Source organism: Meriones unguiculatus, chromosome 3 (genome assembly GCF_030254825.1).
Source record: "Meriones unguiculatus strain TT.TT164.6M chromosome 3, Bangor_MerUng_6.1, whole genome shotgun sequence".
NCBI lineage: Eukaryota > Metazoa > Chordata > Mammalia > Rodentia > Muridae > Meriones > Meriones unguiculatus.
Window position 1 is genome coordinate 45,522,122 of NC_083351.1, and position 13,525 is coordinate 45,535,646.

A 13,525-nucleotide genomic window follows, 5' to 3' on the forward strand; every position below is an offset into this window, starting at 1 on the left:
GAGCCTGGTCTACAAAGCGAGTCCAGGCCAATAAAGACTACACAGAGAAATCCTGTCTCAAAAAACCAAAAAAAAAAAAAAAAGTAAAAAAAGAATAAAAGAATATGAAGTTGAGCAGTACTTCTCAGCTTTATAACCTTGGAGGTAGGCATTGTTTGAAAAGGAATACCATATTGCTGAAAACTTTTTTAATATATTACATAATCCACTGTTCTGCCTGCACATCAGCAGAGGGCACCAGATCTCATTATAGATGGTTGTGAGCTACCATGTAGGTGCTGGGAATTCAGCTCAGGACCTCTGGAAGAGCAGCCAATGCTTTTAACCTTTGAGCCATCTTTCCAGTCTGCTGAAGATGTATGTGAGCCAGACTGGGTGGCACATAACTTTAATTGCACTTAGAGAGGCAGAGGCAGGCGGATCTGTGAGTTCAAAGCCAGCCTGGTCTATGAAGGAAGTCTAGGACTGCCAGCCAAGATTACACAGAGAAACAAGAAAAAACAAGGAGGGGGGGGGCAGGGAGAAGGGGAATATCTATAAGTTACCTGTGAAAAATCAGGTAATTTGGTGCATTAAATATATAGTGAGTTATGGAAGAAGTTGTGCTATATTTTTAAAATCAAAATCCCACTTTTATCAGCTTTTTTATTTTGATCAGTCTTCATTATCCTTTCTATGAAAAGCTTGTGTAAATATACTCTTTCAGCTTGACTTTGTAAGTACAGTGGCTTTGAAATGTATAAGCTGTGAACATGGTCCTGCCTTGACTTGAAAATTAGATCTCTCTCTGGATAGGTAATGTATGAAATTTTCTTTTTAAAGAAATGTGCTAAACTTTGATGTGCTATAGCAGAGTGAGTCCTGCCAAATAATGATGTGTCATCTGTTCCTTATAAACACCTAGGCACTGGAGCCAGTCTCACTTCTGAATGAATTCTGTAAAACTCTTAAACATCATGTAAGCTTATCCAGGCAGTGGAGGCGGGTCTGCAAATGACTGGTGCATGTGATCAGATCTCACACACTGAACAGTGAACAAGACTATTTCTTATTCCCTGCTTTGGTTGATGAAGCAGGCACATTCCCCTGACTCACACAGTAAAATGGCTTATTTTTGTTCTTCTAGAAACTTAAAAAGCTGCAGATAGTATAGAATTCACCTTATACACTCTTCTATTTCTAGCTGCTTTGATCTTGTTAAATCTTAACATCTGGAATATATTTTAAAAGCAATTAAGTTGATGTGCATATGAGTATTGATGTGACTTAGGAACATTTTACACAGTTTCTGTGGGGAAAAAAAATAGATTCAGGATTTAAAGTAATAGCCTTAACTGGGTGTGGTGACACATGCCTGTAATCCCAGCATTCTGGATGCAGAGGCAGGCGGATCTCTTGAGTTCGAGGCCAGCCTGGTCTACACAGTGAGTTCCAGGCCAGGGCTACACAGAGAAACCCCAGAAGCAGAAAGACACTCACTCATATAGACAAATAACATAGGATAAGCCATTAAAATCTGTACATCTAAAGAAACTAATCAAGAGAGAGGACCCTGACTAAAACGCTCAATCCCCATCCCAAAAGGCAAAGAGGATGGACATCAGAAGAAGAAAACAGGGAACAACCTAGAAACCTGTCAGAGGGTCTCTGAAACGCTCTGCCCTACAGACTATCAAAGCAGACGCTGAGACTTATGGCCAACTGTTGGGCAGAGTGCATGGAATCTTATATAAGAAGTGGGAAATAGTAAGAGCTGGAGAGGACAGGAACCCCACAAGGAGAGCAACAGAACCAGAAAATCTGAGCACAGGGGTCTTTCCAGAGACTCATACTCCAACCAAGTACCAGGCATGGAGATAACCTAGAACCCCTGCACAGATGTAGCCCATGGCAGTTCAGTGTCCAAGTGGGTTCCATAGTAATGGGAAGAGGGACTGTCTCTGGCATGAACTGATTGGCCTGCTCTTTGATCACCTCCCCCTGAGGGGAGAGCAGCCTTACCAGGCAACAGAAGATGACAATGCAGCCACTCCTGATGTGATCTGATAGACTAAGATCAGAAGGAAGAGGAGGACCTCCCTTATCAGTGGACTTGGGGAGGGGCATGTGTGAAAAAGGAGGAGGGAAGGTGGGAGCGAGAGGGGAGGAGGGAAGAACTTATTGGGGGATACAAAGTGAATAAAGTGTAATTAATAAAATAAAAAGGAAAAAAAGACTTTGGGTAATAACTTTAATGAAGATTGCCCTTTTAAAATAGTTACATTTATTTGTTTGTCCTCGTGTAGAGGTCAGAGGGCAGCCTGTGGGAATTGGTTCTCTCCTACTTTAACCATGTGGGCCCTTGGGGATGAAGCTTTAGGGTTCCCTGCTTGGTAGCAGATCCTTGTACAGCCTCAGGATTGCCTGTGTTTACTCTATCTTCTCATATAATGCTCTACTATCAATGCTGTTTTAGGAGAGACAGTCTCTTTTTCAGTGTTCCGATTTTTCTGTTTTCATTGCAGTTGGTAGACATCCTTGCTCTTTTGGTTTCTCTGTGTAGCCCTGGCTATTCTGGAACTCACTCTGTAGAGCAGGCTGGCATCAGACTCAGATATCCAGCTGCCGCTGCCTCCCAAGTGCTGGGATTGAAGGCTTATACCACCACTGCCCAACAATAGATTACCTAATAAACACTTTTGTTTCTATAGTTGTCCAGAACCTACTTTGGAGGAGAAATTTAGAACATTTTCTTTTGTGCCTCTGTCAGGTTTTTCAGACTCCAAGAATACCACCCAAAGAAATTTGGGTGATTCTGAAGTAATTTGTAAACATACTTGGCTTTGTAAATTTTTTCTGTGTGTGACAGCAAGAGCATGCCATAGTGCACACATGGAGATTAATGGACAACTTATTCTCGCCTCTTACCTTCTGAGTCTGAGATCTAACCTAGGTCCTCAGGGTAGGCCACCACACCTTTACTTGTTGAGTCATCTCTTTTGCCCTATTGTTTACAGATGTGTTGCACACTCAGATTAGCAGGCCTGTGTGTGTCTGTGTGTGTTGGGGTGGGTGGAATTTTCCTGTCTCCATATCAGGTTTGAATCCAAATTACTATGCTTGTGTAATGAGTATTTTTACCCTTCCTAAACTGCTCTTTTATTTTTTAATCTAGATTATATAATATTAGTTGCCCTTAATATAAAAATGCAATGGTTTCTTGTCTGTTATTAATAAGTGTTGGTGAGCAATACAAAGTTTTATTTCAAACTCTAGTTTTCTCTAATTAGTTACCTACCCTTGCTATAGTAAAGTAGAAGCTCTTGTCCTTAGTTGAGTAAGCTCTTTAGATTGCCTTTCATATACTAGGTTTGTTTTCAAAAATATATTGTGCAGCCACTAGGTTTTTTTCTTTCATGATTTTCATTCTTTCACTTATACTGCACAGTATTCAGATGAATATTTGTGCAGTAATTACTATCCCAGCTTGATGTGTGTTTAAATTTGTTTTTAGGTTTTAGTGTTAAAACTGTATGTCTGTGTGCCTTGGAAAGACAATGGGAGAATCTCGTTTGCATTGAATTATTGGCTCAGTGGCAGGCATATAACTTTTAAAATGTCTGTCAGTGATTGAAAGTATTAGCATGTTCACAAATAATTTTCATGAGTGCTTGCCTGTTGGAGGAGGCCCCCTTCCAAATTGGCTCCCTGATATGGCTAACCCCTTGATGCTTCCTCTCGACCAGAAACTTGAGTTCTTTCCCATATCACATACAAATCTTTCCTGGGCTGCTTTGCGTGTATTTAGGACATGGTGGCTTGCATTCAACTAGTACAACTAATGGAGAAGTAGTGTAGGTGAGAAGTGCTAATTATGGTCATGTCTTGTTACGTGCACAGTTAGTTGCAGACTTCTCCCCAGCCTCAAACAAAAATTCTCCAGGGCATAAGTCCCTCACATAAATTTTACTGATGAACATTCTCCCTGTACTGTAAATCTTCTCTAGGTTACTTGAATACCCAGTGTAATGTAAGATAGTGGTTATACTTTTTTTTCTCTTAGAAGAGAAACATATTTCAGTCACTGTTCAGTCTTTTGACTGTGGAACCTATAGATATAAGTGGCTGCTATGCTATGAAGCTCTTACCTGACACATGGTGGCAGGTTTACCACTAGTTAACCACTAGTTAAGTAGTCAAAGGCAGCTATTAGTCTGCCCTTGTCATTTCACTGTTTTCCTACAGGTGCAAGACTATTTTGTTCTGCTTCTTAATTTCATTTGCATTTCTTTTTTTCCTCCTATTTGAGTTGCATGCTCAGGTGATCAGTTTTTCTTTGTTTAATAATGAATGTGTTCGGCGTTACTCTTGATTCTTTAGCCAAATGGTTCAGTATTTATGTACAGAACTTTCACTGTTAGGCTCTTGATTTTTTTTTTTTTTTTTTTGTAAGCATAAATTATTTAGCAGTAAGCAACCCCCCCTTTGGTCCTTTATACATATTTTTTTTTGTAATTCACAGAGGTTTTTGTTTATATATATATAAATTAAAAAGTGGTTTAAGTCTTTAAAATAAAATATATGCTCTAAATTTTAAAAATATTTATTGTGTTGATACAGGAAATGAAAATTACCTTCTTGGGCTGAGTCAGTGGGTTGAGTGCTTTCCTTAGTTAGGCTTAAAGTTAGGATTATTATCACTGTGATGAAACACCATGACCAAAAGCAGGGAGGAAATGCTTTATTTGACTTAGTCTTCCATACTGTACCACTGCTCATCATTCAAAGAAGTCAGGACAGGAACTCAAGCAGATCAGGAACCTGGAGGCAGAAGCTGGTGCAGACTGCATGGAAGAATACTGCTCACTGGCTTTTCCTGGCACGGGCACCCTGCTTTTTTAGAGAACCCAGAACTACCAGCCCAGGGATTTCGCCACCCACAACGGGCTGGCCCCTCGCCAATCAACCACTAATTGAGGAAATGTCCTACGAGGTTGCTTACAGCCCATCTTAGGGAGGCATTTTCTCAATTGAGGCTTCTTCTTCTTTGATGATTCTTGTGTTAATTTGACATAAAACTAGCCGGCAGAATGCTTATAATGGAAGCCTGAGGATCATCTCTGGCACCTCCGTTACCCATGTAAATGCCAGGTGAGTGTGGCAGCCCACCACTAATTCCACTACTCAGGATGGGAAGGTGGGGAAAGCTGACTAACTTAACTAGTCAAATCTTTAAGCAGCCCTGCCTCGGTGTGTAAGGTAGACTGAATTGAACAAGAAGCTCAGGGTCAACTTGTGGATTTCTCATACATACACACATGCATACACACAAAAATCAAAAGTTTAAGTTGTTTCTGTTAGATTTCTATGCATTTTTCCCCTTCACATATTGCTGTATAATATTTATTCATTCATTCAGCACATGATAGCTGATCACTCACTAGCTCAAAAGCACTGTGTACTGTTCTAAAAACAGAGTTCACTCAGAGGGACACATACAGTTTGTTATTCATTTGTTGCTTCCCAATAATCACATTTGCAAATACAATTTTCTCTCTAAAGGGAACATATATATTCTGTTACTTTTCTGTTGCTGTGATAAACACCATTACCAAAAGCAACCTAAAAAGGGGTTTATTTTAGTTCCTGGTTCCAGAAGGAAAGAGTAAAGGCTGGGAAGGCAAGACTTCTGGAGCAGGAAGCTGCCAGGTTGTATTTCCATCCACACACAGGAAAGCACAAATGGAATAAGACTGTAGTGCTTCAGAGTTCCTCCTCAGTGATAGACTTCCTCCAGTAAAGCTATACCTCCTATAGGTTTCAAACAGCACCACCAGTGGGGGTGAACTTAGTGGGACATGTCTCATTCAGAACAGCAAACCATCCAACAGCATGCCAGTTGTTCTCTGCCTTCTTAGTTGACTTTGGGCAAGTAATTGAGCATGTTCAATGCCACTTCGCAAACTTTTTTTTTCCCGTTTTTTGAGACAGGGTTTCTCTGTGTAGCCTTGGCTGTCCTGGACTTACTTTGTAGACCAGGTTGGTCTTGAACTCACAGAAATCCACATGCCTCTGCCTTTCAGAGTGCTGGGATTACAGGTGTGCACGACTTCTCAAGCTTTTTGACATCTACCATATGACCTAACTATACCATACCTGGCTGTTTCCCCAAAGCATTCTAAGTCAACACATCACAGAGATACTTGACTTGGTGTGTGGCATTGATTGACAGTAGCTGAGTTAGGGAGCCAGCCTTGGGTTCTGTTAGCAGAGAAATGTGCAAAGAAAATTTGGTATACCAAATAACTTCTCAGCCATAAAGAACATATGCATTGTTGACATGAAAATGGATACAACTCAAGATAAGTACTTAAATGAATTAAGTCAGTTTCAGAAACACCAATACTGTAGGTTTTCTCTGATTTGTGATTTTTATTTTTTTATATTAATTAGTTTATTTACTTTGTATCCCAGCTGTAGCCTCTCCCTCATTCCCTCCCAATCTCACCCTCCCTCATTTCCTCCCATGCCCCTCTCCAAGTCCACTTATAGGGGAGGTCCTCCTCCCCTTCCATCTGACCCTAGCTTATCAGGTCTCACCAGGACTAGCTGCATTGACTTTTTTTGTGGCCTGGCAAGGCTGCTCCTCCCTCGGGGTGTGTGTGTGTCAAAGAGCTAGCCACTTGGATACTGAGCTGCCATGGGCTACATCCAAGCAAGGGTTCTAGGTTATATCCATGCTTGGTCACTGGTTGGATTTGTGATTTCTGTTTGAACATAAGTTAAATCATATGTGTCTATATGACATAAAGGTAGAGGTAAAATGTCTAGGGGAAAAGGAGACAGGAGGAAAGAGGTGCACTAAGTACATTGTATGCCTGTGTGGAAGTGTCTCTGTAATCCAGTACTGTGTGCAATGAGTATATGCCAATGGGGAAAAGAGAACATGAAAACAAATTTCCTCATAAGAAGGTAAGTATTGACAGTGTAGTAGAAGATCAAAGTTGTTGAGGTTGTAGATTTTTTAAAAAAATTATGACCTACACCTAGCATAAATTTATATCACAGGGAAACTATATTAAATTGGATAATGGCGTGTAATTTATATTCTGAGTTTATTGATGCTAAGATCATTTTCTGAGTTTTTTTGGTTTTTCAAGACAGAGTTTCTCTGTGTAGCCTTAGCTGTGCTTTGTAGACCAAGCTGTCCTGGAACTCAGAGATCTGCTTGCCTCTGCCTCCCTGAGTGCTGGGATTACAGGCATGCACCACTGCGACCAGCTCTTACATTTTTGTTTCAATGGTTTCATATCTACCTGTGAAGTTTGGAACAGTGGGAAATAAGAGTTTTGTGACATTGGGTTACATCAGAATAATATTTTAGGACATAAACGTGACATAGACAAGTTCGAGTATTTCTAAAGTGTCCTAACCTTTGGAGTCAAGGGAACCACTTTGGGTTCCAGCTAACACTAAGTAGTATTGTGTCTGAGGGCAAATGATTTAACTTTTTCATTTTCACTTCTCACCAGTAAAACTGAGAGGCTATCATTCCATTGATCTTAGTGTTTTAAGTATTGAATTCCATGTTAATGTAGTTAGTGTTAAATAAATATTCCTATATGCCTTTTTTTTTTAATTTTTGGGAAAGCTCTTCACTATTTGCTCATTTTGAAAAGCAATTCTACAATGTAGCCTATGTTAGCCTATGGCTCATTGTGATTGTGTAACCAAGATCACCCTCAAACATGATTTCCTTAAGTGTTGAGATTACGGTTGTGCATCTCTGTGCCTGGCTCCCCACCATCACTTCAGTTGCACAGAGAGGAGTGGAGAGATGTCTCCGTAATAAAGAACACTGGCTGGTCTTCCAGAAGACTGGGATTGGATTCCCGGCAACTACATTGTGGTTCACAGCTATCCACAGCTCCGGTTTCCAAAGGCCTCTGGTGCCCTCTTCTGGTCCTTATGAGTACTGCATGCACGTGGGTGCACAAACACACATTTAGGCATAACATTCAGACATGTAAAAATAAATTGCACAAAAAAACTCTTTTTCCTAGATGAGTTTTCACAAAAGGCACAGGACCATCAGCTTAGACGGTTTCCAGAAGTCTTCTAGAAAATTGAAGAGAAAGGGATTTTGCAATTGATTTTGTTCTTGGTTTTTGTGACTTTAAAGTAATAGAGTTCCACTAATTGACGAGGGAGAGCCATGCCTGTCTTTTTAGCTCATAAGACTCTGTACTTTCTGGTCAGGTCAAGGAGTTGATTAGACTCATTTTCTAATTCTTTATAATGAGCCTGTTAACACATAATTTTAAGAATTAAAATGCCATAAAGGTCATTCATTCCAGCTTCCCTTTCCAGATGATACTGTTGCTGAAAGAGATCAAGTTACATTATTTAAGTAGCCTGGTGATGGCCTTAAAAAACTGTGCTGGGGAAATGGCATTATGTGTCATTGGTCTTCTGATTGGTTATAATGAAACATTATAATAAATTTGCCTTTAGCATTGATGTATTCTTATTTTAACAGAAACATTTTATTTCTTAGAATGAATGCTTACATTAAAAGGCTTTTTTTAAAAATGCATTTATTTGTGATTTTTTTTTTTTTATGCATGTTTGTCATGGCATGAGGAGTTAGAGAACAACTTATGGAAGTCATGTTTCTCTTTCCACCTCATGGGTCCTGGGGATTAAAATCAAGTCCTCAGGTTTAGCTGCAAGTGCCTTTACTTACTGAGCCCTTTTGTTGATCACAGAAGGCTCTCTCTCTCTCTCTCTCTCTCATTTAACTTAAGAGCTTTATTTTATAACTGTAGCCTGGTCCGGATCTTACTGTGTAGAGCAGGCTTAAGCTGTTTAGGGTTTTTCTTTCTGTAATGAAACACCATGACCAAAAACAAGTTGGGGACATTGTAGTTCTTCATCAAGGAACTCAAGCAGGGAGGAATTTGGAGACAGGAGTTGTGCAGAGGTTACAGAGGGATGTTGCTTACTGGCTTGCTCCTCATGATATGCTCAGCCTGCTTTCTTATAGAACCCAGGACCACCAGCCCTGGGACGGTACCACCCACAGTGGACTCTTCCTTTCCAGTGAATAACTAAGAAAATGCTCTACTGCCAGATCTTAAGGAGACATTTTCTCAACTGAAATTTCCTCCTTTTGTAAAATTTTACATTGTGTCAAGTTGACATGAAGTGAGCCAGCTCACGCTCCTAAAGATCCATCTGTGCTGAGCTAAGGGCATTGCCACCATGCTCAACAAGAAGGCATTTCTTTTTTCTCTTTATCATTTCTTTGTTTGGTGGTTTATTGTTTTTGGTTTTTGGTTTTGGTTTTTGAGCCAGAGTTTCGCTGTTAACAGCCCTGGCTGTTCTAGAACTTACTCTGTAGACCAGGCTGGCCTTGAACCCAGAGATCTTCCTGCCTCTGCTTCCCTAGTGCTGGGATTAAAGACTTGCATCACCATACCTGGTTTAGAAGGCATTTCTTAATATGAGAGATAAGCTCACAAATTTTGTGAAATAAAACCTTTAAATTTTTAATTTTTTGTTTTAAATTGGTTAAAAGCCAGTGGTGAGTAGAGGTGCTTGCTGCCAGGACTAAGGATCTGAGCGTGATCTTCAGGACCCATGTAATAAGGGAAAAGAATCAACTCCTCAAACTTATCCTGTTATTGCTACATGTGCATGATGACATGCATGCATATGGGCTCATGCAAATTAATTCATTAATAAAAACTGTGGAGCTATAAAAAATAAATAAAATTGAGGCAGAGGCAGGCAGATCTGAGTTCAAGGCCAGCCTGGTCTGAGTCCAGGACAGCTAAGGCTACACCTTTCTGGACAAACAAACAAAAAGTAGAGAAAAAAGTTTTTTATTAGATGTTTGTGCTGCTGGGGATTGAATCCAGGCCTCATGCATGCTTTAGATGTATGTATATGTAACATGATGCAAAATAAAGCTCATGCCAGAATAATATAATACAAGGTGGGTCTTTGAGTTAAATATTGGAAAGACAAGATCTTTGAAGTGCTTGAAACACTAATTAAAATGTATTAGAATTTTTATCTTGTACTCTGTTTTCAAAGTATTGTAATTTTTTGTTTAGACTAAATTTTCTTTTTTATTATTTTTAATGTTTTCTATAGGTAAAGGCATTGAAAGAGAAGATTGAATCTGAAAAGGGGAAAGACGCCTTTCCAGTAGCAGGTCAGAAGTTAATCTATGCAGGTATGAATTCAGTTTTGAAATTAATTGGCGTGTCTTGCCTGAAATTAATTGCATGTCTTTGACATTGTTTTAGTCTTAGAAATGAGAGTGTTTTCAAATTGAGTCTGTCAGAAGCTTGATTGCATAGATAATGGTAGTGGAAACAGTTATTTAATTATAGCTTAGTATTCCGTGTTCTCTTTGCACATTTGTCTTCTGTGTCCATGCAGTGATATTACTTAGTTTGTGAGCATTGTGACTGACTTCTGTGTCAATTGTGTAAACTGAGCATCATTGCTTTCAATCTATTAACAACGTGTGTACTAGCTGACTGCTTAAAATTTCTGTCAGAGACACTTTGTACATCTTTCTAAACTACCAAAGTTGAAGAATGAAGGTGTGTTTTGTTTCAAACATCAAAAGACCTTCATGATAGGATAAAAAAAAAGAATTAAATACAAATTATATAAAATAGATAATTAAAAGAGGACCAAGAACCCAAGAGTATGACTAGGAAATTGTAAACTTAATTAGCCTCACTAATAACCTAGGAAAATAGACCCAATAGCAAATTTAGTAGAGAAAACTGATTTGTTCCTTGAAGGAACTACTAAATGGTTGTTCTTGTAGGTCTCAGCGAAATGTCTTCAGTCTGTTCTTTTTTCCTTTTGGAGCTTTTGTAGTACTTCCCTTCCTACCCCCCTTTTTGGTTTTTGAGATGGGATCTTAACACTGTAACTTGGCCTGCACTAATAGATCCACCTGCCTCTGCTGCCTCATTGCTGGTATTAAGGGCGAGGAACACTATGCCAGTTATCTGTTTCCTCACGTATCTAACCCATTGTTTTTGTAGGTCACAATTCAGAAGCCAGAACAAAACTAATTTTTTGTGTATGGCCTCTTGTCTGACTCCTGCTCTTTTTGTGTAGTGCCTGTTGTTTTCTAGGTAGTGGCCTTTTTAGAATGGGTTCAAGGGAAAGGAAACATCCGGGAGTCCTGATTCTAAATGTGTCTGGCCTGAACATGGCCTCCTCAGTCTTTGCCACTGTGCCTACTGAGTCTCAGGATTCTTCCCCTTTCTTGTGCTGTTTTTCTGAAAGATTTTGTTCATTCATTTGGCTTGTTTTGTTTTACAATGTTGTTTTACAACTTTGGAACGCTTCTGATTCATCAAATGTTTAGTATTTCAGAATAGGAAGTTGAGTTGCTCATCCCTTCTTTCCATTAGGAAAAAAAATACATATTTCCCCAAGGATGACTAGGCAATTGAAATGTTTTAGTTTCCTTTGTCTTTAAGAACTCCATTTTAAGGATTTACTTCAAATTTTCTTGCCTAGTAGGACTTAGATATAGTTAGTGAATAAATTAAAAGCCAAATAAATTGGCTTTCATTTGATTGCTCAGGTTTTTCTTAGAAGTTTTACTTGGTAAAATTAACGTTGTTGATAAATTAAGAGTATTTTCTTGGTAAGACAAAGCTTAATGTGTCTTTAAATAACATTTTCCCCCTGAATTATTAGGTAAAATCCTCAGTGATGATACTGCTCTCAAAGAATACAAAATCGATGAGAAAAACTTTGTGGTGGTTATGGTGACAAAAGTAAGTTTTATCTTCCTTCTGTATCTTTATGCATGTGAATCATCTCAAAAGCAGTGACCAAGTCCACAGTGGACAAAGTTTTTGCATTTCCATAGCATGCACAGGATATGTAATAAATAGCATGGTGCACTTAGCTGCTTTCCAAAATGTAGGCAGATTTACCATGGTCCCCTATTAAGGTAATAACTATATATTTATCTCTAAAGTCATCTTTATGTAAGATTAAACAATTAAAGTGGCTTGTATTTAAAAGGACATTTCTTAGCTGGGCTTGGTGCTGAATGTCTTTAATCTCAGGAAGCAGAGGCAGTCCTATCTCTGAGTTCAAGACCAGTTTGGTTTACAGCTATCCTGGGTAGGGCAGCTAGGGCTATCCCACAGAAAAAACCCTGATGCCCCCAACTGCCCCCCCCAAAAAAGGGGGGGGTATCATTTTTCTCTTGACATCCCTTAAGAGTTTTTCTCATTTTTTTTTTCTTAATCTGTTTTCACTCTGCCTTAAAAGAAGTGCTAGTTGGATAATAGCTAAGTCATCATGTGATTATTTTAAAATATGCTTAGCAATCAACTTAATGTCTTTTATTCTGTACTTTTTAATATGCAGCCTTTCAGGTACTAGGTAAGTTATGTGTTAGACCTAACAGGCTCAGGGCAAAAAAAAAAAAAAAAATGCAAATTTGGTTTTCAGTGAAGAGATAAGCGTTTTAGAAAATAAAAAAGGAAAAGTCAACTGAAGAAATGGTGGAATGACTTATGTGAGTAGTTATTAGGAACTGTTTTGTGATTTATGATATTGAAATACATTGGGTAATTTTATGAAAATAAACTTTTTTTTTTTTTTTTGTACAGTAGAGCTTGAAAGCTCCTGGGGGAGCTCAGCCAGTAAGCCAGCCTTGCTTACCTTGCAAGGCTAAGAATCTGAGTTCTGTCTGTCCAGAGCCTTCATTAAAAGGTTGTGCTCACACAAACTGCTGTAAGCTCAGTACTGGGAGGCAGACAGGTTCGGCCCTGGGGCTCACTGGCCTCTGGTCTAGCCTACTTGGTAAGCTCCAGGGCAGTTTAAGGTAGATGGTCCTTGAGAGTTGATATCTGGCCTTTGGCCTCCACATGCAAATCTGGGTGTCCTTACAGATAGAGCTTCAACGTGGACTCCTTAAAGAGACTGCTTTGTATACTTATTTAAGGATACTCTGAGAAAGAGTGGTGCGTTATCAGTCATCATCTTACTGCTGTATTAAATATCCAAGGTGGAAGTGTAAAGTAGAAAAGGCTTTATTATTAGGGCAAACAGTTTTGGAGGATGGAAGTCCAAACTGTGTGAAGACTATACAATAATGTTTTGTAGCTGCGTTGTGATGGGAATACTTGTATATTTCCATCATTGTGTAGTTTTTCTGCTGTAATGTAATCGAAAGGTCCTACCTCCAGCACCGCAGTCAGATTTAATTTCTACCCTTCTCATACTGGTTTATCATAAAACTTCAGGGTTTATTCCAGGTGTGGTGGTACATGCCATTTGCAGCCAGAGATAGGGAGATCTTTGAGTTCTAAGCCAGCCTGCTCTACTTAGTAAGTTTTGTTTCAGGCCAGCCAGGGCTATTAGTGAGAGCCTGTCTCAAAACAACAACAAAAAGACTGTAGGGTTTGAGAGGGAACAGATATAATATAGCAAGCACTTTTTGTAATAGTGAAAGCAAATTTAAGTGGATGATTAAAGTTGGTTC

At 39.1% G+C, this 13,525-nt stretch overlaps 1 protein-coding gene across 1 annotated transcript in view; it reads left to right on the forward strand.

Annotated features, from left to right (window-relative positions):
* Rad23b (RAD23 homolog B, nucleotide excision repair protein) overlaps positions 1-13,525 on the forward strand; it is a 43,712-nt gene that overhangs the window by 8,193 nt on the left and 21,994 nt on the right. The window contains exons 2-3 of the mRNA XM_060379933.1: positions 10,141-10,222; positions 11,722-11,801. Coding sequence (XP_060235916.1) covers positions 10,141-10,222; positions 11,722-11,801 — 162 coding nt within the window. The remainder of the gene's footprint in view (positions 1-10,140; positions 10,223-11,721; positions 11,802-13,525) is intronic.